We start from the raw sequence: 24,047 nt of genomic DNA, 5'->3' as shown, positions 1-24,047 counted from the left end.
TCTCTGATTTTCTTGAAGAGATCCTTAGTCTTTCCCATTCTGTTGTTTTTCTCTATTTCTTTGCATTGATCGCTGAAGAAGGCTTTCTTATCTCTTCTTGCTATTCTTTTGAACTCTGCATTCAGATGTTTATATCTTTCCTTTTCTCCTTTGCTTTTGGCTTCTCTTCTTTTCACAGCTATTTGTAAGGCCTCCCCAGACAGCCATTTTGCTTTTTTGCATTTCTTTTCTATGGGAATGGTCTTGATCCCTGTCTCCTGTACAATGTCATGAACCTCATTCCATAGTTCATCAGGCATTCTATCTATAGATATAGGCCCTTAAAATTATTTCTCACTTCCACTGTATAATCATAAGGGATTTGATTTAGGTCATACCTGAATGGTCTACTGGTTTTCCCTACTTTCTTCAATTTAAGTCTGAACTTGGCAATAAGGTGTTCATGGTCTGAGCCACAGTCAGCTCCTGGTCTTGTTTTTGTCTGATTTCGGTGTTGATCATCTGGTGATGTCCATGTATAGAGTCTTCTCTTATGTTGTTGGAAGAGGGTGTTTGTTATGACCAGTGCATTTTCTTGGCAAAACTCTATTAGCCTTTGCCCTGCTTCATTCCATACTCCAAGGCCAAATTTACCTGTTACTCCAGGTGTTTCTTGACTTCCTACTTTTGCATTCCAGTCCCCTATAATGAAAAGGATACCTTTTTTGGGTGTTAGTTCTAAAAGGTCTTGTAGGTCTTCATAGAACTGTTCAACTTCAGCTTCTTCAGCGTTACTGGTTGGGGCATAGGCTTGGATTATCGTGATATTGAATGGTTTGCCTTGGAAACGAACAGAGATCATTCTGTTGTTTTTGTGAATGCATCCAAGTACTGCATTTTGGACTCTTTTGTTGACCATGATGGCTACTCCATTTCTTCTAAGGGATTCCTGCCCGCAGTAGTAGATATAATGGTCATCTGAGTTAAATTCACCCATTCCAGTCCATTTCAGTTCGCTGATTCCTAGAATGTTGACGTTCACTCTTGCCATCTTCTGTTTGACCACTTCCAATTTGCCTTGATTCATGGACCTGACATTCCAGGTTCCTATGCAATATTACTCTTTACAGCATCGGACTTTGCTTCTGTCACCAGTCACATCCAAAACTGTGTGTTGTTTTTGCTTTGGCTCCATCCCTTCATTCTTTCTGGAGTTATTTCTCCACTGATCTCCATTCAGGTAGCATATTGGGCACCTACCAACCCAGGGAGTTCCTCTTTCAGTATCCTATCATTTTGCCTTTTCATACTGTCCATGGGGTTCTCAGGGCAAGAATACTGAAGTGGTTTGCCATTCCCTTCTCCAGTGGACCACATTCTGTCATAAATAAATAAAATAAAAAATCATCAGACATAAATAAAAAATCATGTTATCTTTATCCACATTTTCTAAAATGGGATCCTAGAAACACTAGAGGTTCTTCAGTTATATTTTCTATCACACAGATCTAAACTACCTATGGAACTCATTTGTTATTTTAACCCATTTGTATATAGGGGTTCCATGTAAAATTTCATTTTACAGGATAGTTCTAAAATGCTTGAAAATTCCTGGGAGTGAGAAAAACAAAAGACAGGTAGTTGGGGGGGACAAAGGGATTCCCAAGTGATGCAGTGGTAAAAAAAAAAAAAAAAAAAAAAAAAAAACCCGCCTGCTGATGTAGGAGAGGCGGGTTTGATCCCTAGGTGGGGAAGATCCCCTGGAGAAGGAAATGGCAACACACTCCAGTATTCTTGCCTGGGAAATCCCATGGACAGAGGAGCCTGGCGGGCTACAGTCCATAAGGTTGCTAAGAGTTGGACACGACTGAGCACGCATATGCATGCATCTGGAAAACATGGGTTTGCCCTTAACCTGCTTTTTTATTCCCTGGGCATGCTTTCTTCTTTGCAGAAAAGGTGAGTTGGATTAGAACTTTCTGAGGTTCTTTCCAGCTCTGCCACTCTATACGTCATAAAAATTAAATAGCTATCTGAATGCAGGCCCACTACCAATTATTTAACAAGGCACAATCTTATTTAAACAGATTGCATTGATTTAGGTTCAAGGAGTTCTGTCATATAGGAAGTGAATAAGCCACCAGTGGTGTTTTTGTTCCTTTTGTTACTTAAGCTTTTGAATTAAAACTGTACATATTTTAAAAAATTTTTATTTTATATTGGAGTATAGTGATTAACAATGTTGTGATTGTTTCAGGTGGATGGCAAAGGGACTCAGCCATACGTATACATGTATCCATCTCCCCCAAACTCCCCTCCCATCCAGGCTGCCACATAACATTCCGCAGAGTTCCATGTGCAGTAGGTCCTTGTTGGTTATCCATTTTAAATATAGCAATGTGTACCTATCAATCCCAAACTCCCTAACTAGCCCTTCTCCCCACCCTTCCCACCTGGCAACCTTAAGTTCGTTCTCTAAGCCTATGAGTCTGTTTCTGTAAAACTGTACATATTTTTTAAAACAATGGTAAATTAAGTGATCTTCCAAAACCATGTACAATTGGTGAACAACCTAGTCTCTTACTTAGTACTAGGAAGAGATTGTTAGTCTTCTTTCCACGGACCATATAGTTCTAGCTGAAAGCTAAGGATAAATGTTTCTTTCCTCTCTCTTTCCTTTCTCCCACCCCTCTCTCCTCATTCCTTCTTGTTCAACATTTTGCCATGGAGATTTTCAACCATAGAAGTTGAAAGATTTATGCAGTGAACACTTATACCCACCACCTGAAGACTGCTGCTGCTGCTAAGTCGCTTCAGTCGTGTCCGACTCTGTGTGACCCCATAGACGGCAGCCCACCAGGCTCCCCCGTTTCTGGGATTCTCCAGGCAAGAACACTGGAGTGGGTTGCCATTTCCTTTTCCAATGCATGAAAGTGAAAAGTGCAAGTGAAGTCACTCGGTCGTGTCTGACTCTGTGCAACCCCATAGACGGCAGCCCACCAGGCTCCTCCATCCATGGGATTTTCCAGACAAGAGTACTGGAGTAGGGTGCTATTGCCTTCTCCGACCTGAAGACTACAACTGACATTTTTTTTTTACAACTGACATTTTAACTATACATATCTACCCATCTAATCCACCTCCTCCATTAATTAATTATATTTTTGATACATTTTGAAATAAGACAGCAGTTCATTTCACACCTAAACACTTCAGTATAAATATTAGCTAGAGTTAAATGTTTATGGTTTTGTGATTAGGCAAGATGTAAATAACACATTTACATTTTATGTGTAGTGCACAAATCTTAAGTCTAAGGGTTTGAGTCACATGGGACAAAGCTTATCTGTCGCCACATACAGTTAGCCTGTATCACTGTCCAGTCAATCTTGGCCTCTGCACACCCCCATTCCTTTTTTATTGCTGAGTCACATTTATCATATAAATATATCTCAGTTTACTTATCCAGTTTCCTGTTGATGGAACTGGGGCTATTTCCACTTTGGGGTTATAATAACTAAGCCGCTATGAACATTCTTGTACAAGTCTTTTTATAGATATATGCTTTCAGTTCTCTTGGGTGAACACCTCAGAGTAAAATTGCTGGATCATAGGGTACGTATGCGTATGTTCAGTTTCCTAAGAAACTGCCAGACTTTTTCTAAAACAAAAAAGCAGTTTCACTTTCTCCACATCCTTGCCAATGTTTTATGTAATCAGTCATTTTGATTTTGACCATTCTGGTGGGTGTGTAGTGATATCTCAGTCTAAGTTACATTTTCCTCATGACTAACACTGTATAGAACATGTTTTGCATGGGTTTATTTCCCATTCATCTATCTTTCATTGTGAAGTGTGTGTTCAAATGTTTGCCCATTTTTATTGGGTATTTATTTTGTTTGAATGGTCAGGAGATTTTTTAATATATATCCTAGATACCAGTCCTTTTTCAGATATATTTTGTATTTTCTCCCACTCTGTGGCTTGTCTATATATTTTCTTAATGGTATTATTTCATTGGCACAAGTTTTAAATTTTGATGCAGTCTATTTTATTGATTTTTTGGGGTAAATATTGTTACCTATGTCCTAAGAAACCTTTGCCTATGACCAAATAACAAAGATATCCCCCTTTGTTTTGTTTTAGAAACTTTAGATCTATAATCCGTCTCAGACTGATTTTGTGCATAGTGTGAGAGAAAGGTTGAGGTTAATTTTTTTTCATATGGTTAACCAGTTGTTCCAACACCATTTTATGCAGTAATATAGCAGAATATAAAATTAAGATATAAAAATCAATAGCCTTCATATACACAAGCAATAATAGGGGAGTTAATTGTAGAGGAAAACCCCATTCAAGTCATAATAATGAAGATAAAATACATAGAAATAAACTTAACAAGAAATGTACAAAATCTATGTGAGGAAAACTTTAAAACACTCCTAAAAGACACAAAGTAGACTTGAACAAATGAAAAGATCCCCCTGTTCTTGAATGAAACAGCTTAGCATCATAAACAAGTTAGTTCTCCTCATATTAATTTTTAAATTTAACCCAATAAAATACTGAAAAATTTTTTAAATGGAGGTAGACAAGTTGATACTATCTATATGGAAAAACAAACATGCACCAACAGCTAGAAAAATACTGAAAAGGAAAGTACATACAGGGTATTAAAGCACACTGCTGCTGCTGCTGCTGCTGCTAAGTCACTTCAGTCGTGTCCGACTCTGTGCGACCCCATAGACGGCAGCCCACCAGGCTCCCCCATCCCTGGGATTCTCCAGGCAAGAACACTGGAGTGGGTTGCCATTTCCTTCTCCAATGCAAGAAAGTGAAAAGTGAAAGTGAAGTCACTCAGTTGCAACCCCATGGACTGCAACCTACCAGGCTCCTCCGTCCATGGGATTTTCCAGGCAAGAGTACTGGAGTGGGGTGGCACTGCCTTCTCCTTAAAGCACACTACAAAGCCTTTATACATAAAATAGTGTGGTACTGCTCACCTGAATAGACAATAGACTGGTGAAATAGAAGTTCAGAAATATAAATCAAGTACATAGAGAAATTTAATGTATGATAAAGATGACATCAAAAATCAGTGGGGGGCAAAACTGAACTTATAATAATGCAGGAAAGCTATTTGGAAAAAAGGTAAAATTAGATTCATATGTCACATCACACACAAGAATAAATCTCACATGGATTGGAGATCTGAAGAAATACATTAAACTATGTAAGTACTAGAAGAAAATTTTGGTGAATGCCTGTATGTCCTGAGTGTAGGGAAGAGTTTTCTAACAATGACTCCAAATCCAGATGCAATAAAAGACTGATAAATTTAACCACATAAAATATCACATAAGCAAAGTCAAAGATGATTAACAAACTGGAGGAAACTATTTGCAACAATATCACTTATAAAGGGCAAGTATCTCTACTATCTAAAGAACTCTTTTAAATAGGGAAGAAAACACCAAAAACTTGATTTAAAAAATAAGCAGGACTTCCCTGGGGTCCCCAGTGCAGGGGACAGGGGTTCAATCATTGGTCTGGGAAGATTCGACTGCTGTGGAGAAACTAAACCCATGCTCTAGGGCCTGTGAGCAGCGACTACTACGCCTAAGGGCTGGGACTGCTGAAGCCCATGTTCCCTAGAGCTGCGCACAGCAACTACTGAGCCCATGAGCCACAACTACTGAAGTCTAAGTACCTGGAGCCCGTGCTCTGCAACAAGAAAAGCCACCACAATGAGAAGTCTACACACCACAACCTGAGAGTAGTCCCCACTGGCCACAAATAGAGAAAGCCTACATGCAGCAATGAAGAGCCAGTGCAACCAAAAATAAACAAAAAATGGCCCTTAAAGGATAAAATGTTCTGTTGTGCTGCTAAGTCACTTCCTCACTTAATAATAGAAACCCAAATTGAAACTACACTGAGATACTATTTCTCAGCTATCAGACTGGCAAAAATTTTAAAGCAAGGGAGCACAGTCTGTTGGTGAGGTTGTGGAGAAATAGGCACTCACACATTCAGTAGTATGTGCTGGTGGGAATGCAAATTGGTACAACCCTCATGGAGAGGGAATTTGGCAATAACTAACAAAAAATACACAGGCATTTACCCCTTGAACCAGCGTTTCCAGTCCTAGGAATTTACTTTGAAGATACACTTTCAACAATACAAAAATATATATACATGCAGTTATTCATTGCACCATTTTTTGTGTGTGTGAACGCAGAACAATGAAAACAACCTGAATGCCCACACATAGGAGAGCAGTTAAACTATAATATACCTACACAATGGAGTATTATGTAACCGTAAGAAAGAATGGTATGGAGTGATTTCTAGGAAAAATTAAATGAAAAAGAGTACAAAAGAATAAGGAAGACAGGAAAATAAAATACCCATTTATCTCCTTATGTTACAAAAGGTAACACAGGAAATATAAGCCAGAAACTTAAAAAGACTGCTTACCTACATGAGGTGAGTGGAAACAGGATGGAAAAAATGGTGAATGTGAATAGGATAGAAGGAATCAGGGATGGGAGTGAGACTTCTCTAAGTACACACTTCTACATGGTTTTGGCTTTTGGAATCATATTAATAATGCTTCACATGTTCAAAAATAAATAAAATTGCTAAGGATTGAGAATGCCCCCCAAGTGCAATATGCAAGCTCAGTCACTCAGTTGTGTCCGACTCTTTGTAACCCTATGGGCTGTAGCCTGCCAGGCTCCTCTCTCCATGGAATTTTCCAGGCAAGAACACTGGAGTGGGTTGCCATTTCCTCCTCCAGGGGATCTTCCTGGCCCAGGGATAGAACCCACGGCTTCTGTAGCTCCTGCATTGGCAGGTGGATTCTTTACCACTGCGCCACCAGGAAGCCCACAAATGCAATATAAACAGAAGCAAATGAATATAACTATATGTCAAATGTCTAACATAATCACATTATGGTGGCAATGGCAGGGGAGGAGAATGGCATAGAACGTACATACAGATATAGAAGTATGCAAACGTACGTGTATACATACATATATTTCCTAGCCCTGCTCTCCAAGAAGACCTCTAGAAGCAATCACCACCTAGTATTAATGAATACAAGTAGATCCCATATCCTGGTTTCTAAATATCATTCTTTGGACTTCCCTGGTGGTTCAGTGTTTAAGAATCTGTCTGCTGATGCAGGGGACACAGATTCAATCCCTGGTCAGGGAAGATCCCACATGCTGTGGGGCAACTAAGACTGTGAGCTGCGACCACTGAAGCCAGTGCCCTCTAGAGCCTGCGCTCTGCAACAAGGGACGCCACTGCAACAAGTCCACACATAATGAAGAGCAGTCCCTTCTCGCCACAACTAGAGAAAGCCCGCGGGCAGCAGTGAAGACTCAGTGCAGCCAAAAATTAATAAATTTTAAAATAAATATCATTCTTCAATAAAAGGAACTGGGACTTCTTGGAGAAATGGCTAATTCCAAGGCTGGACATGGTCCGTACAAAATGAGCCTGGAATATCACACGATACCAAAAAGTAATGAAATGATCAAAGAATGAAGGGAACATATCAAAAGACATAGGAGCCAGCCTGAAAGGACTGTCAGTGGACAAATCTGTGACAGTTTGGTCAACAAAATAACCATATTAATGACTTATGACCATAGGTTACAACAAATATTCCTGAGTCCATACTGATATAAATACTAATAGTCGATTCAAGCATGAAAAAGCTGATGAGTTACAGGATACTTACATAGACAGGAAGTACCTCCCCACAAAATACTTACTAATTACAAAACAAAAATAGTAACTTCATAGTGGAGAAACCCAGCATCACTTCAACCAAATAAAGTTAAAATTACCAATAGCAGAAGAAATCAACAGCACAATACAACGCACTAGGGACGCAACACTACTTCTGCAGTATTCCTGGCCAAGGGCTTCCCTAGTGGCTCAGGTGGGAAAGAATCTGCCTGCAGTGTAAGAGACCTGGGTTCCATCTCTGGGTAGGGAAGATCCCAGAGAAGGAAATGGTTGCCCACTCCAGTATTCTTGCCTGGAGAATCCCATGAACAAGGAGTCTGGCAGGCTACAGCCCACATGGGATTGCAAAGAGTCAGACACTACTGAGTGACTAAGCATGTGCGTGCATGTGCTCGCACACACATGCACACACACACACACACACACACTCCTGCCCAAAATGCATTGCCTGAACCTAATCATGAGAAAATATTAGACAAAGGCAAATTGAGAACATTCCATAAAATGGCTGACCTGTACTCTTCAAAAATGTCCATGTCATAAAAGACAAAGACTAGGGATGTTTCTGGATTAGAAGAGACTAAAGACATGATAATTAACTTCACTACATCATCATGAATTAGTTTTGGACCAGATATTTTTGTTCTCTTGATATAATGAATATTAGTTGGACAGTAAGAAAAATTTGAACAAGATCTATAGAGTAATGACAGAACTTCTGTCAGCCTGGATAAACACATAGGAGTGACATCCTGACCTAGAACAGCTACCCTGGACTATAGAAGAGCAGAAAAAAAGCCTCTTACGTAAGCCACTGTATGTGAGCCATCGTTAGATCTTAACAGCAGCATATCCTACATCAACTAATACAGATCAGGTACATTAAAGTGGGATGCTGCCAAACAAAATCAACTATTTAGCATTGCCTGGTTCAGAGGTGGCCATGGAAGATAAAAAACAAGGAAAAACTTCCAGAAGGAAGAGAAGAAAAACAAAGGATAAGGAAATTCCATCCAGAGAGCAGAGTGAGAATCTGACCAAAGGACTTTCTCCACTGACATCCCTTTCTGAATGTGGGTCATTATGGTTATTCTCTCCATACTGCACTATTGTATACTGGGCATTCGAGGTGTCCATCTGTATCTGGACCTGACGGAGAAGACTGAGCATAATGCATTGAGTTAGTAACTGGATAGGACTTTGGATTGTTCTTTTGGGGGACAGGGCAAGTGTGTCCTAAAAATGGCAAGAGGGCTGAACATGGATGCCCAGAGCGGGAAGACTGAGGCAGAGACTGCCAGTGGTCAGTCAAAATCCATTCCTCCCTTCTTCCCAGACACACAGCCAAGCTACATTTTCCAGCCCCCTTGCAAGTTAAGTGTGGCCATATAACTAAGTTCTCTCCAATGAAATGTGAACAGAAGCAATGTGTGTGATTTTCAGGCCTGGCCCTTGAAAATCTCCCACATGCACTCAACCATGGTCTCTCCCCACCTCCTGTGGGCTACAATGGCAATGACCAAACAACCTTGGAAGCCATGTATTAAAGATGGTAGCCTGCCATTAGCCTATGTCTTTCAACAGCCTTATAGAGAAAAAGCACCTGCCAATTTGGAAAACCTGTCCTGAATTGCTACCAGCAGGAGAAAATTTATGTATTAAATCACTGAATCTCTGTTGAGTCTCTTCTTACAACAGCTTAGCCTTCTGAAGTTAATATGGAGGCCACTGCAGCTTTCAAAGCAGACAGTTCTTAAGAAAAGGCTTTTGAAGGTGCTAAACTAAGAAATGCCAGATAAACCGTTAACTCTATGGAAGGGCCCATTAAATATGTCTACACTTATACTGAAACTTGGTACAAAGGACACTGGTCCCAAGAGATTTACAATCAGAAAATGAATCTGACCCAAACAGGTTTTTGCAGGCATGAAATTGAGTGCCACACTCTGCTCCAAGCTTAATCTTAATAACCCATCCAAACTTCTCTCAACTCACTACCAAAGCTGTTTGCAAAGGACGAGATGATGAACTTGATTGCTTTACTAACAAGGAAAGCCAGGAAACCACAGGGAAGTTTCCATGTGGCCTAAGGCAGACCCTGATGGCTCTGGAGGTTGGAAACTTCATATAACAGTTACAAATCAATTACTATTGCATAGGCTTTGGGAAAGCCACATGGAACACCCTTCTGTCTGTTTCCTGAGAGATGGGTTGCTGAGGTCTCCCCAGAACTCCACTAAAAGGGCACAATTCTCAACCTGCCATCAATGAGTTAGGCCGGGGCACAGAGAAAGAAACTGATCTGGAGGAGGAAATGAAGCTCTGTAGACAGGTGAGAGGATATTGGTAAGGAAACTTGGCAAATGAAGGTCACTAGGACGGGGCAAGAGTTTCATTGGAGTGGAAGGAATGAAGGCCTGATTGGAAAGCTTTCAAGCGAATGCGAGGGGACTTCCCTGGTGGTCTAATAGCTAAGACTCCACGCTCCCCATGAAGGGGGCCCAGGTTCCATTCCTGGTCAGGGAACCAGATTCCACATGTTGCAACTAAAGATCCTGTGTGCTGCAACTAAGACCCAGCACAGCCAAATAAATCAAATAAATGGTAGAAAAAAGTGTTGGGGGGTGAGGGCGAGGGAGGCAAGGGAGAGAGAGAATGGGAAAAGTCCAGACAGCCAAAGGAGACAAATAGGACAGTGGCTAAAGAGAGATGTTTAATCAAGGGAATGTTTTTTCCCTAGTTTTGAAGATGGGAGATGTTTGCATGTTGTTAGGAATGATCAAGTTGAGCAGAAAATTGATAATGCAGGGGAGAGGGAAATCCAATGTCTTAGATACAAGGATAGCTTATCCACTGTAACAAAAGGAAATGCAGTGGATACAAATACAGAGGGGCAAGTAGGTGGTCCATTTAGTAGCACAACAGTGAAGAGAGGTAATTAAGAACATGCACTGTGGAGTCAAATGATGAGCCACAATCTAAACTCCATCACTTTTGAGTTATATGCTCCTAGGCAAGTTGATCTAACCTGTGCATCATTTCCTTTATCTGTAAAATGTGGATATCAACTAGAAAATTTCTGCAAGAATCAACTACCAGTGAAGTGCTTTGAATAGTTTGGCACACAGAAAACATCCAACTCTATCTATCAGATCTAGTCCCTTAAATCTATTTCTCACTTCCACTGTATAATCATAAGGGATTTGATTTAGGTCATACCTGAATGGTCTAGTGGTTTTCCCCACTTTCTTCAATTTCAGTCTGAATTTGGCAATAAGGAGTTCATGACCTGAGCCACAGTCAGCTCCTGGTCTTGTTTTTGCTGACTGTATAGAGCTTCTCCATCTTTGCCTGCAAAGAATATAATCAATCTGATTTCGGTGTTGACCATCTGGTGATGTCCATATGTAGAGTCTTCTCTTGTGTTGTTGGAAGAGGGTGTTTACTATGACCAGTGTGTTCTCTTGGCAAAACTCTATTAGCCTTTGCCTGCTTTATTCCGTACTGCAAGGCCAAGTTTGCCTGTTACTCCAGCTGTTTCTTGACTTCCTCTTTTGCATTCCAGTCCCCTATAATGAAAAGGACATCTTTTTGGGGTGTTAGTTCCAAAAGGTCTTGTAGGTCTTCATAGAACCGTTCAACTTCAGCTTCTTCAGTGTTACTGGTTGGGGTATCGACTTGGATTACTGTGATATTGAATGAACTATGCCTCATGAACTATGCACGGAGGTTCGTGACATTGTACAGGAGATAGGGATCAAGACCATCCCCATGGAAAAGAAATGCAAAAAAGCAAAATGGCTGTCTGGGAAGGCCTTACAAATAGCTGTGAAAAGAAGCGAAGTGAAAAGCAAAGGAGAAAAGGAAAGATATTCCCATCTGAATGCAGAGTTCCAAAGAATAGCAAGGAGAGATAAGAAAGCCTTCCTCAGCGATCAATGCAAAGAAATAGAGGAAAACAACTGAATGGGAAAGGTTAGAGATCTCTTAAACAAAATCAGAGATACCAAGGGAACATTTCATGCAAAGATAGCTCAATAAAAGACAGAAATGGTATGGACCTAACAGAAGCAGAAGATATTAAGAAGAGGTGGCAAGAATACACAGAACTGTACAAAAAAGATCTTCACGACACAGATAATCACGATGGTGTGATCACTCACCCAGAGCCAGACATCCTGGAATGTGAAGTCAAGTGGGCCTTAGAAAGCATCACTACGAGCAAAGCTAGTGGAGGTGATGGAATTCCAGTTGAGCTATTTCAAATCCTGAAAGATGATGCTGTGAAAGTGCTGCACTCAATATGCCAGCAAATTTGGAAAACTCGGCAGTGGCTACAGGACTGGAAAAGGTCAGTTTTCTTTCCAATCCCAAAGAAAGGCAATGTCAAAGAATGCTTAAACTACTGCACAATTGCACTCATTTCACATGCTAGTAAAGTAATGCTCAAAATTCTCCAAGCCAGGCTTCAGCAAAACATGAACCGTGAACTTCCAGATGTTCAAGCTGGTTTTAGAAAAGGCAGCGGAACCAGAGATCAAATTGCCAACATCCGCTGGATCATGGAAAAAGCAAGAGAGTTCCAGAAAGACATCTACTTTTGCTTTATTGATTATGCCAAAGCCTTTGACTGTGTGGATCACAATAAACTGTGGGCAATTCTGAAAGAGATGGGAATACCAGACCACCTGACCTGCCTTTTGAGAAACCTATATGCAAGTCAGGAAGCAACAGTTAGAACTGGACATGGAACAACAGACTGGTTCCAAATCGGGAAAGGCGTACGTCAAGGCTGCATATTGTCATCTTGCTTATTTAACTTCTATGCAGAGTACATCATGAGAAACGCTGGGCTGGAGGAAGCACAAGCTGGAATCAACATTGCCGGGAGAAATATCAATAACCTCAGATATGCAGATGGCACCACCCTTATGGCAGAAAGCGAAGAGGAACTAAAAAGCTTGTTGATGAAAGTGAAACAGGAGAGTGAAAAAGTTGGCTTAAAGCTCAACATTCAGAAAACTAAGATCATGGCACCTGGTCCCATCACTTCATGGAAACAGTGGAAACAGTGTCAGACTTTATTTTTTGGGGCTCCAAAATCACTGCAGATGGTGATTGCAGCCATGAAATTAAAAGATGCTTACTCCTTGGAAGGAAAGTTATGACCAACCTGGATAGCATATTCAAAAGTAGAGACATTACTTTGCCAACAAAGGTCCGTCTAGTCAAGGCTATGGTTTTTCCTGTGGTCATGTATGGATGTGAGAGTTGGACTATGAAGAAAGCTGAGCGCCGAAGAATTGATGCTTTTGAACTGTGGTGTTGGAGAAGACTCTTGAGAGTCCCTTGGACTGCAAGGAGATCCAACCAGTCCATTCTGAAGGAGATCAGCCCTGGGATTTCTTTGGAAGGAATGATGCTAAAGCTGAAACTCCAGTACTTTGGCCACCTCATGCGAAGAGTTGACTCATTGGAAAAGACCCTGATGCTGGGAGGGATTGGGGGCAGGAGGAGAAGGGGATGACAGAGGATGAGATGGCTGGATGGCATCACTGACTCGATGGCTTTGAGTTTGCGTGAACTCCAGGAGTTGGTGATGGACAGGGAGGCCTGGCATGCTGCAATTCATGGGGTCGCAAAGAGCCGGACATGACTGAGCAACTGAACTGAAATGAAACATCCAACAAATATTGGCTGCTACTTCTTCAAAATTGGTTATAATTTTGCTGTAAGTACTACAAAATTATTTAAAAGCTAACTTGCCCAAGATTCACTAAACTCCTCCTGCCCATCATGAACTTGAGATGGAAGAGGCAAAATAAAGAGTAAACAGAGCTGATTTCATTTTATGTTTGCACTATCAGCCCCAAACTGACTTCTACTGAGGAACCTACTTCTTGGCAATTTAATACAACTACACAACTGTAGCTGTAGGAAATACACTATTTTTCTCAGTGGCAGAGTAAGGCTTAATGTGTCTAACATGCATAATAGAATACAAATCAATTTATTACAACTCATTTAAAGGTACCCTACTATTTATTATCTTGGATATTTGCCAATTCTGAGAACATTGCATTTAACACTGAAGTGACTAAAGGTACAGCTGTGAATACCCTTTTCTTTTTTTTAAAGCTGATGTGAGGTAGTGGGTAGCCAACTATCTTCCAGTTTGCCCTACCCACCCCTAAGTGGTTACTAAATAGTTCTTATATTCATGATGGTGATTTTTAAAAACCTGAGGTATAGGTGACTTACAAAGTTGTCTGTAACGGTCCTTTATGCTGTCCCCTTGGTCTGGAATTCTTGGCCTTGGTCACTCTGCCCCCATTTCACCTTTCAGCTTTTAAAATTCAACTCAAGTAGCAGCTTTATTCGTTAACAGTCAAAAAGTGGAAACAACCCAGATGTCCATTAACTACTGAACAAATAAGCTCTGTTGATACACACAATATGGATGGGCTTCCTTGGTGGCTCCGACAGTAAAGAATCTGCCTGCAATGCGGGAGACCTGTGATCGATCCCTGGGTTGGGAAGATTCCCTGGAGGAGGGCATGGAAACCCACTCCAATATTCTTGCCTGGAGAATCCCACGGACAGAGGAGCCTGTTGGGCTACAGTCCATGGGGTCGCAGAGTCAGACATGAAGACTAAGCACAGCACAACACACAATATGGATAAATCTTGAAAACAGGCTGAAAGAAACCTAATACAAAAGCATATTATATGACCCCATTCATATCTAGTTCTAGAACAGTCAGATTTTATCTGTGGTGGAAAGATAAACAACAGTTGTTGCTTCTGTGGAGAGAAGCGAGGAAAGCAGAGATTGATTTGGTAAGGAGTACAAAGTTTCTGGACTAATGGTTACGCGCAGTACCTTCAATAGGGGTTTGGGTTAGACAGCTGTAAGCATTTGTTACAAGTCAGCAAATACATACTCACAGCTTGTAAATTTTATCACATATGAATTTTACACCAAAAGGAGAACATGGCAAATACTAAACTTAATGATAAATGCCGAAATATTTAGGGCATAGTGTACTCATGTTTGCAATTTACTTCTAAATTAACATAAAAAAGACATTGATACATGGATATATGGCAAAGCAAGAATGTAAAATGTGTTTGCTGTAAAATTCAGCATTGCTGTGTGAAGAATTAATAGTAAAATGCTGGGGAAAATACTCAAATGTCAGCTTTATATGAAGCCTCCCAGAGGGCATCCACGGTAAGTGCCCCTCCTCTGTGCTCCCATAATACCCAGTAAAAACAATGAACTCACCCCCATTTTATTAGTTCTGAATCTGCATACCAACTCCCAGCAGAATTATAATTAACTTGAAAACAAAGCCTATCTTATTGGTCTCAGCAGCTAGCACAAGGCCAGGCACACAGTAGATAATAAGATTTGTTGACCTGAAGTGATGCTTAGTGAACTTCTAGTTTTTTGGTTCCTTTTCTTTTACTGAATCATTACAGCTTCCAGAAAAATCTATCTGACCTGAACTCATCTCTGTGAATCCTTACAAACTCCCTTTTTGGAAAGATTTTGAAGCTATCCCTTCTGGTTAATCCTATTCCTCCTCCCCAGTCTCTCAACTTTAAAAACTATTAATTAGTAACTATTGATCGACTCCTTCAATTCATACTCTTTACAGAAGTCACCTGGGTGGCATATTAAGGACTATGTTGAGTCATACTACTCAGTTCTATAGCCAGCCAGACTCCTTAAAGAAGTACTATTTCCTCACCATGGAACAATGAGTAATGTGCCATTTTATATTTATGCAATTATCTGTGTTACCCTTATGTATCGAATAGTTTCAATGCTGCCAGGACTTAATGCAGCCAGACTGCTTGAGTGGCAACCCTATCATTTACTAGCCATATAACCTTGCCCAAGGTGTTTTTTGTGCCTTGTTTTCCTGCCTCTTGATTAAAAAAATAATTAAAAAGGAGATGGGGGAAGGAGAGGGGGCATGATAATGTGTTACCCGTTGTTGTGATCCTTCATAAGATGTAAACCACTTCAAACAGTGCCCAGCTATTAACTAACATTTATTATGTTCAGTTCTGCATCACCAATGGCAGAAGACTGGGGTTATAATATGATCTACAAATTAGCCTAAATGACCAGTGTGCTAGTGCTACATTGATATGAATCATTTTTGAGAGTATAATGCAGGGAGGTGACTATAGTTGATGATACTGTTTTGTATATGTGAATGTTCTTAAATGTTCTCACCATATACACACAAAAAAATGGCAATTATTATGAGGTGACGCATGTTAACTAATCTTATTGTAAATTTCACAATTTATGCATATGTACCAAATATTCATGCTGTACACTTTACACTTAGATAGTATTGCATGTTAATTACAATTCAATAACTCTGGAAAAAAGAATACAATGCAGGGAATTCCCTGGTGGTCCAATGGTTAGGACTTGGCACTTTCACTGCCATGGTGTGGGTTTACTCCCTGGTCAGGGAACGAAGATCCCCCAAGCTGTGCAGCATGGCCAAAAAATTTTTTAAAAAAGAAAGAGAACAATGCAAATCTTAATATGCTGAACATTAAGAGTTTTCAATAAGAATTCAATTTTTATATTCTTTCTCAAATATGGGCTTTCACTTACCTCCAAACATCAATCCATTATCTAAGGGAGGTTTTACACACACACACACACACACACACACACACACACACATTTTTCTCTCAGTCTCTCTCTAGCTCAGCACACTCTACTGGTTTCCTTCCTAGCACTAATTATGAAATAAGCTTAATTATTTTATTTGATTCTTTCCTTATTTGTTTGCCCCACTAGATCTGTGGAGGAGGGGCCTTGTCTATTTTGTTTGCTGTTAGATCTCTAACACATGCCTCAGCACACAGTGGGCACTCAAATGTATCCTGGATGAACAATGCAGATATTTTAGTGAGCATTTAACTCATACCAGATAAATAAAGTAATAATGGTCATAGGTTTCTACTTTAAAGTAATAACCCAATTAGGGATTTAGTCTCATTTTAAAATACATATGATTTATTAAAAATATAGTATTTTCTATAAATTATTCCCACCCAAACATGTTAAAAGATGTGGTAATAGGTACACTTTCTAACCACTTATAGCCACCCTCCTCTTTCAAGTACAAAAGATAAAACATACAACATACTGTAGGTTTATTTTTATTCAAAAAGTTACTGTCTCAAGACATAAATACAAATCAGAAAACAGTACAATTAGGACAATAGAATGTGGAGGACAACAGGTTAGAGTAATATATAAAACATTTTTAGCTGGTTGAAAACAAAGCTGTAAGAACTGCTTTCACAAAGAAGTACTCCTTTCAAGAGTGAGGAAAAAAAATCAACTTAGGTTTAAAATCATATATACAGTCCTCTCAGCAGTTCTAGTAAATGCAGTGGTGTGAAAAACAACATAGGCAATACTTTTGCACGTAACAATATTTGTTGATGGAAAATCTGTTAGACATGTCTTGATTTCATTTGTTATTAACCATGATTTAATAAAATAATTGTATTTTATCATGATCTTTTAGCTAACCTATGGTTTTTGGCTACCACAGCCCAATGCTTGTTGGTTTCTGACTCTTAAGAACTGGAAGCCTTTTGGTATTCACCCATCTGAAGATATTCTTGTATTGCAAGCATATTAAGGCATGGAATGATTAAAATAATATACCTCAAGAACTGAGAGACGACTGACAAAAGATAGATACACATGTAATATAAGTTAATATTTTGTTTTAAACGATGTCTAGCTGCCTAAGCCTCGCAAAATGAGTTGATGTCAAAATGGCAAGTAGCCACTTTCTGTTTTAAACTAATTCATTTGTGAAAGGACATAAAATGAAGTTTAAAGCTTAGCTTTCAAAGAATATTATGGGTTATGAATTCTATTATCCCATCTAATTTACATACAGAGGAAATGTACTGTAACCTGTTAGAAGTATCTTTAACCTGAAGACTGCTTGCAAAGACAGATAGATAAAACAATATAAAATACAAATTTAAAAATCATTTTAAAGCATGAACACTCATGCTTTTCTATTTTTAAACATTGTTAAACTTTCAATATATTTCTGAAACCTCATAATTTTAAGTTGGAATTTAAAAGTAAGAAAAAACTAAACAAACTGCGCAATTATAAAATCAGCACCAATTTATATATATATATAATTTTATTTAAAATTTAGATCCCTATTCCCACACTCTAATAAGCTGTATAATTTTTGTTTAGAGTTTTTCTGCAAACATACTACAATAAGCTTCTTTTATTTGGAGACAAAATACAGTGGCACTACTGGAAGGAATATCACAACATTACATTTTTATCTTAAAGGACAAGCAAACTTTCAGGGTTGATAATGGGATAAGCATGTCTGAGACTGGTTACCTTCTGGCAGTTCACTGCATCTGGGTATTTCTGAAAAGTATAGAGAAGCTCTTGGATTTTAAAAATATCTTAAAATACATTTTAGGTGAAAAAATTGTAAAAGTTCTGCTTATAAGTTTACTTTTCTCCACAATTACAATATTTAAAAGAAAGCCTCGATTGATGTTTCAAGCATTTAAATTTAGAATGCTAAAAACAATTCTATCCTATAATTTCAGGGCAGGGGAATACTCATCCTTAACTTTGTTTCTTGGATGTAAACAGAAATCCAGCAGAGGTCATCATTACTTAGTACACCCAGTAAATAAATGTAAGAGGATTCATGTCTGTACCAAATGCCTCTTCAGATTGTTATAGTTTCTTTAAAAAAAGCATGAAATAACTGATTCAAAAGCCAACTAACAGCGCATAAATAAAATATTTACTTTCTAAGAAAAACTGTAGCTTATCATCAAATTGTTTACTTGTCCTTTACTTTTTTCAGGCAAACAAAACTGCCCCTCAAATGCACTTGATCTTGGTAAGTATAAGCACGTCATATTCTCCTTAGAGAAAAATCTGTACAGAATTTCACTGTATCTACCACACTTTATTTTAAAATTTCCTCTTCCACTTAGAAAATGACTTCACCAGAGACTTAATTGCGTACTGGTATTAAAACATTGACACCCCAAGAACCTAATGAGAGAGGGAAAAAAAAATCTTGTTAAAATTGTCATTCATTTCTTTGTAAAATATATTACAGTAATACTTGGCAATATTAAGTTTAATAACATGTTAAAAGTCACTTTGAAAAATTCCCCTCTTCAGATATATAATTCTAAAATTATAATTACCATTAACACGAAATGAAATAACATCAGGCCTAATCACAATCCTACCTACCTCATAAATATAACTAAAAGCATAAATCATGTCTCATTTATATGTTTATACACACCCCTAATGCCTAGATAATGCCCTGAACACAGGCACCCAACATATGTTGAATGAACAAATAAATGTGCTTCTTGACATACACTTCTGGCACAAGAATGTCTGGCAAACTCAGTCATTTGCACTGTGAAATGGGTATCATGAACACGCAGACCAAAAACATCCAAGAACAATATAAATACGTAGAAATTAGGAAGCATTCTTTAGAAAAGCTGGACTGAATGAACAGATCTACTAATTTTAAAAAATCAAGTTAAGTAAAGGTAAAATCTGAGCAAAAAGTTGTATTGATGCTTTTCATTACATTTTGGGGCTTCCCTCGTAGTTCAGCTGGTAAAGAATCTGCCTGCAATTCAGGAGACCAGGGTTTGGTTCCTGGGTTGGGAACTTGAGAAGGGAATGGCAACCCACTCCAGTTAAATTTCACTCCATTACATTTCAGCTGGGGAAACAATGCTAGGTAAAAATCTAATCATTACTTGTCACTAACTTAAAAAAGTAAAAGCAGGTAATGAATGGAGCAACTCCTTCTTGTTTGTTAAGCAAGAATAAGTTACAACTTTTAGTTTTGTATATACTAAAAGTTGGGCTCTTCAAGTAAATTTCCAACACTTATTATGACAATTGAGTAATATTTTTAAAATACTATAATGAGCTAGTGAAAACTGATAATTAAAGCCAGAGGTAATGATCTAAGACTGGGATTACAAAGGGCACTTACTTGTAAATTAAATCTCACTTTAACAAAAGTTATAGAACTCACAAATTGCTTTGATCTGAATTGAAGGACCTATGTATTTTCAGACCAGGAAACAAATATCTATCTGATTGCAGCCTCCAAGTAGCAAATCATCAAGTAAAGTGTTTGGAATCCCCAGTAATGAGAACAATAGAGGATTAATGTACCCCATTCTTATCAGTCATCCATCAAAACAACCACCACTACTGGCCCCTTGCCCACCCCACCCCTAAAGGTTAAGCGTTCTCCTTTTCAGTTTTAAGAGTCAGAGTTTGGGTGGTTAGAATGTTTCCAAAGAGGCCTAGGTGATAGGTGATGTTTAAAAATCCCTTCTAGCCATAACACTCTGACTCTGGTTAATGGAAGATCTAATGATGAATGAAAGGATAAAATCTTAATTGACAGTTTTAGTGTAGAGTGTGGCATGAAGATGAACTCACGTTCTTTCCAAACCAAGTGTCTACCTAGAAATAGCCTGAACAGATCTTTTTTCCCCCTCCTCCTGGGTTTGTACAGGCAAGGTTATAAAGGAGATTCTTCTACTAGAACATTAAATTTGCTCCATTATACCAAACCCTTCCTTTACCAATTTTATACTACAGATATCTAATAAAAGTATCTCAACACAGAAGGAGGACATTAGCGATATTCTCTTTTTTTGGTAACATAAGCTACCTGTTTCTGGTGTCAACATTAATAACCACTTAAGCACATACTTTAAAGGTACCAACAGCCAGCTTTGGTATGTTGAGGCAATACTGGCCCACTAATAGCAGAAAGCAACCATATACAGATGTTGACACTGTTACCAAATATGAAACTAAATAAATCATAAATCTAGAATATTATATGCAACCCCAAACTGATCTGCTCAGAGTTTTCATATTACCACTTCTGAATCACACAGATAACATGTTACAGAAAATATATCTAGGATTTATTTAGTAATAATCTAAAGTATCTATACTAGGATGCTTTGGGTTACTTCACATAAAATTAGAGAATCTTAGAATTGGGTATAAAAGGATCTACAGTCCTAATTTTATTATTGTCTTGTTGACTATCATCACAGGGTTGAATAAAAAGAGATGTAATCTAATGCAGATTTTTACATTAAAAATTTTGTTACTCCATTTAAGTTATTGTAGAGATAGTAAGATAAAGTTTAATGTAATTTTAAAACAAACTAGTATTAATAGTATTACAGTACATACGTGGTCAAAGACTTGTAAAGATACCTGAACTGTTAAAGATATTGAGCAGTCAGTTATGTGACTGCTGCCATCATGTGGCACTAGTATAGAACTACAGGTATAGATGCACGTGCTCCTGTTCCTAATTTTAGGCAAAGCAGCAAAACTACTATCCTCTACGTTGTTACATATGCAATAAACACAAGAATGCCATAATTTTTCTATAAATAACAATGATTAGGTCCCTATCTTCGGCTTCACTCAGATTATAGTTTTCCCTAAATGTTAAATGTCGAAAATATATATACATATACAGTACTGTTCCACTACTGTAAAGAAAAAAAAAAAGGTGAAGAGCACCATTTGGCAAATCTATTCAATAGTAAGTGACTAAGGAAACAAATGCCTAAAGGTTTCCTGACTTTAGATGAACAAATGAAAAAAATAAGATGATCTCTAACTGCCCATATCAATTTTGACTGTAGTTAATCATTACAATTTCTAAAACAATTTTCTTGGTATTTCTTTGAGGCAAGGTCTGATTCTAGTTCTGGGAAGTACACAGCAGAGGCAGCACAAGATTTTTACATCAAAAGGAACTCAGATCAAATTACTACTCTGACACTAAGGCTGTATAACTCTCAGCAAGTCACTGAAACCACCTCTACAGCCCAAGTTTGCTTGAGTGTAAAAGTGGGATCCCACTAAACTGTGCCTGGCACAATGTCAGGCACATAAGTTTTCAAATACTAGCTTCCATTCCTTTTCATCTCAAAGTGATAGTACAGGTGGACTAGAATACAAATCCCTTGAGAGCAGGGAGAGCATCTTATTCATTTCAGCACCAATTTCCAACTCACTAAACTGCTGAATTAATGCGTTTCATCACATATGCTTGGAAAGATTCTCTTTTATTCCTCATCACAATCACTACCTAAATGTTTTATTTAACAAACTGGAAGATACATACTCCTAGATTATCAGGGAAACCACATACTTCAATATGCACTTAAACGACAGACTTATGGGTAGGCAGAGGTCACCTATGCTACTCAGATTATGGTCTTATTAGAAATGCAGAATGTTAGACCACACTTAAGACCTACTGAAGCAGAACCTACATTTTAATAAGATCTCTACATGATTTATATGTCCCTTAGAGATGGACAAACACTGATTTCAAGGATCCCAAGATGCCTTGTCCAAAGATTTCTATACCTGCTGATCTATGAAATGTTATCTTTTAGCTCAAATAGCTAGCTCTATTAATTTAAGTATGTTAGCATGAGTTCGTTTGTTGAAATTCTTCCAAGAGCTATCTGACAGGAGATGAGGCAAGAGAGGGCCAGGAGAGAATGGCAGAAATAGGGGCATAGAAGGCAGGCCTTGGAGGATGATACAACAGTCACCTGAGACTGCAGGTGTTAGGAAGAAGGAGCATAAATGGGTAGATGCTAAAAAGTGAGCTAGACAGGCATTTAACCGATTTAGCAAGCTGACAAATAAAGCTAAACACCTCTATGCTGGGCAAAACTCTCAAAATGAATAAAATCATCACTGCCTGGAGTTCAATCATTGAGCAAAATATAATATCCTATTTCACTACATCAATCTGGTAGTTATCAAAACAGAAGTGTGTATAAGTGTTATGGGAGCTGAGAATAAAGTATCTATCTAAAAAGTTAGGAAAAACTCCAAAGGTGATGTCGGAACTGACTACTGAAAGAATTCACTACTTGGAAAAGGAAATGGGCAATTCTGACAGAGAGAAAAGCTTTTACACGGTCATGGAGTTGTGAAAGAGCACAGTGTGTCTGAGAAGAACTACAGATGGTATTCTCAGGGAGAATATGGCAACAGGGACTGATAGAAGAAACAGAACTGACATCAACTAATAATAACCAATTATCTCAACTCCCTTCTCTTTATTACCAAACCCTTTGTTCAAGTTCTATTTTTCACCATGTCTTCATATTAAGATTATGACTATCATGGTTATTTTTCTTCTAATTCATCCTATTCAAGGAAATATTTCTGAAACACAATTCTGATCATGCCTGCTCCCCCATTCAAAATCCTTCATCAGGTATAACTCAAGCCTACAGGAAAAGTGCAAATTCCTTAACAAACACTTAAGCCCCAGTTGGCCAGGGATTCAAAGGCACTTTGAATCTGTTACCACCACTGCATGACCCCTTCTCAACTCTACTCTGAAATCCCTCCTGCCTGTCTCTTTTCCTCCTGTCCAGTTGTTTTTATCCATTCTTAATGTATTGTCCAAGCTCTTCAACCTCAAACTCAGAGATTGCCTATTACTTTTGATTTTACAATCTTGAGGCATATTTAAATTAAACCTACTGATTCATCCATAATTGAAGCTGGATCAAAGAAATCAGGCTTCAGTTCTGTTCTCTCCCGTCTGTTCTTTGATGGTGGCTAAAAGGGGGAAAAAAGGAAGGAAGTTGACAATTGCCATATCTATAATAAGCCAAAGAGTAAATGAAAATCTTGAAATAATTAAGTGTTCACGAGACCTATGTAATTGCAATTGCACCCTACAATACTTCAAGTACTATCTATTCAAACTACAGAATATTTAAAAATGCAAAAGCAGTTCATTCATGGGAAATTATTCTTATGGATGAAAACTAGAAAAAGGATTTTTTGTTTTATTTTAGAAATGTCTCTCTCAACTCTCTTTTCAAGGCACTGAATTACACTATTCTGAAGAGAAGCAATATTTAATTATTTCTTCCCTTTAAGGAGAATACACCAAGGTATACTGAGAAATAGAAGACCTGGCTTATGAGTCTCAGCTTTACTGCTTACTAGTTTTGTCTCTCTGGATAGGAAGTCTAAGCTTCAATATCCTCAATCCTTTCAACCTACCTCACAAAGCTTAATGAGCTGTGTAGCAAAATGACATATGTGGATAATAAAGCCCTAATTGTATAGATGATGTTATTATCAGAGAATATACCATCATATATATTAAACTTCC

The 24,047-nt window shown here is 38.4% G+C and overlaps 1 protein-coding gene across 12 annotated transcripts in view; it reads right to left on the bottom strand.

Moving 5' to 3' along the window:
• Positions 1 to 16,931: 16,931 nt before the first annotated feature.
• STAG2 (STAG2 cohesin complex component) overlaps positions 16,932 to 24,047 on the bottom strand; it is a 130,670-nt gene continuing 123,554 nt past the window's right edge. For all 12 annotated transcript variants that reach the window (XM_055564022.1, XM_055564016.1, XM_055564017.1 and 9 more), the window contains 2 exons: positions 23,405 to 23,482; positions 16,932 to 18,856 (listed from right to left, as the gene is read on the bottom strand). In XM_055564022.1, coding sequence (XP_055419997.1) covers positions 18,833 to 18,856; positions 23,405 to 23,482 — 102 coding nt within the window. In that variant the 3' untranslated portion in view covers positions 16,932 to 18,832. The remainder of the gene's footprint in view (positions 18,857 to 23,404; positions 23,483 to 24,047) is intronic.

The sequence above is a fragment of the Bubalus kerabau genome, chromosome X (assembly GCF_029407905.1).
Source record: "Bubalus kerabau isolate K-KA32 ecotype Philippines breed swamp buffalo chromosome X, PCC_UOA_SB_1v2, whole genome shotgun sequence".
Lineage (NCBI taxonomy): Eukaryota > Metazoa > Chordata > Mammalia > Artiodactyla > Bovidae > Bubalus > Bubalus kerabau.
The sequence above is the reverse complement of the archived record's forward strand: the minus strand, read 5'-3'. Positions and strand labels throughout refer to the sequence as shown.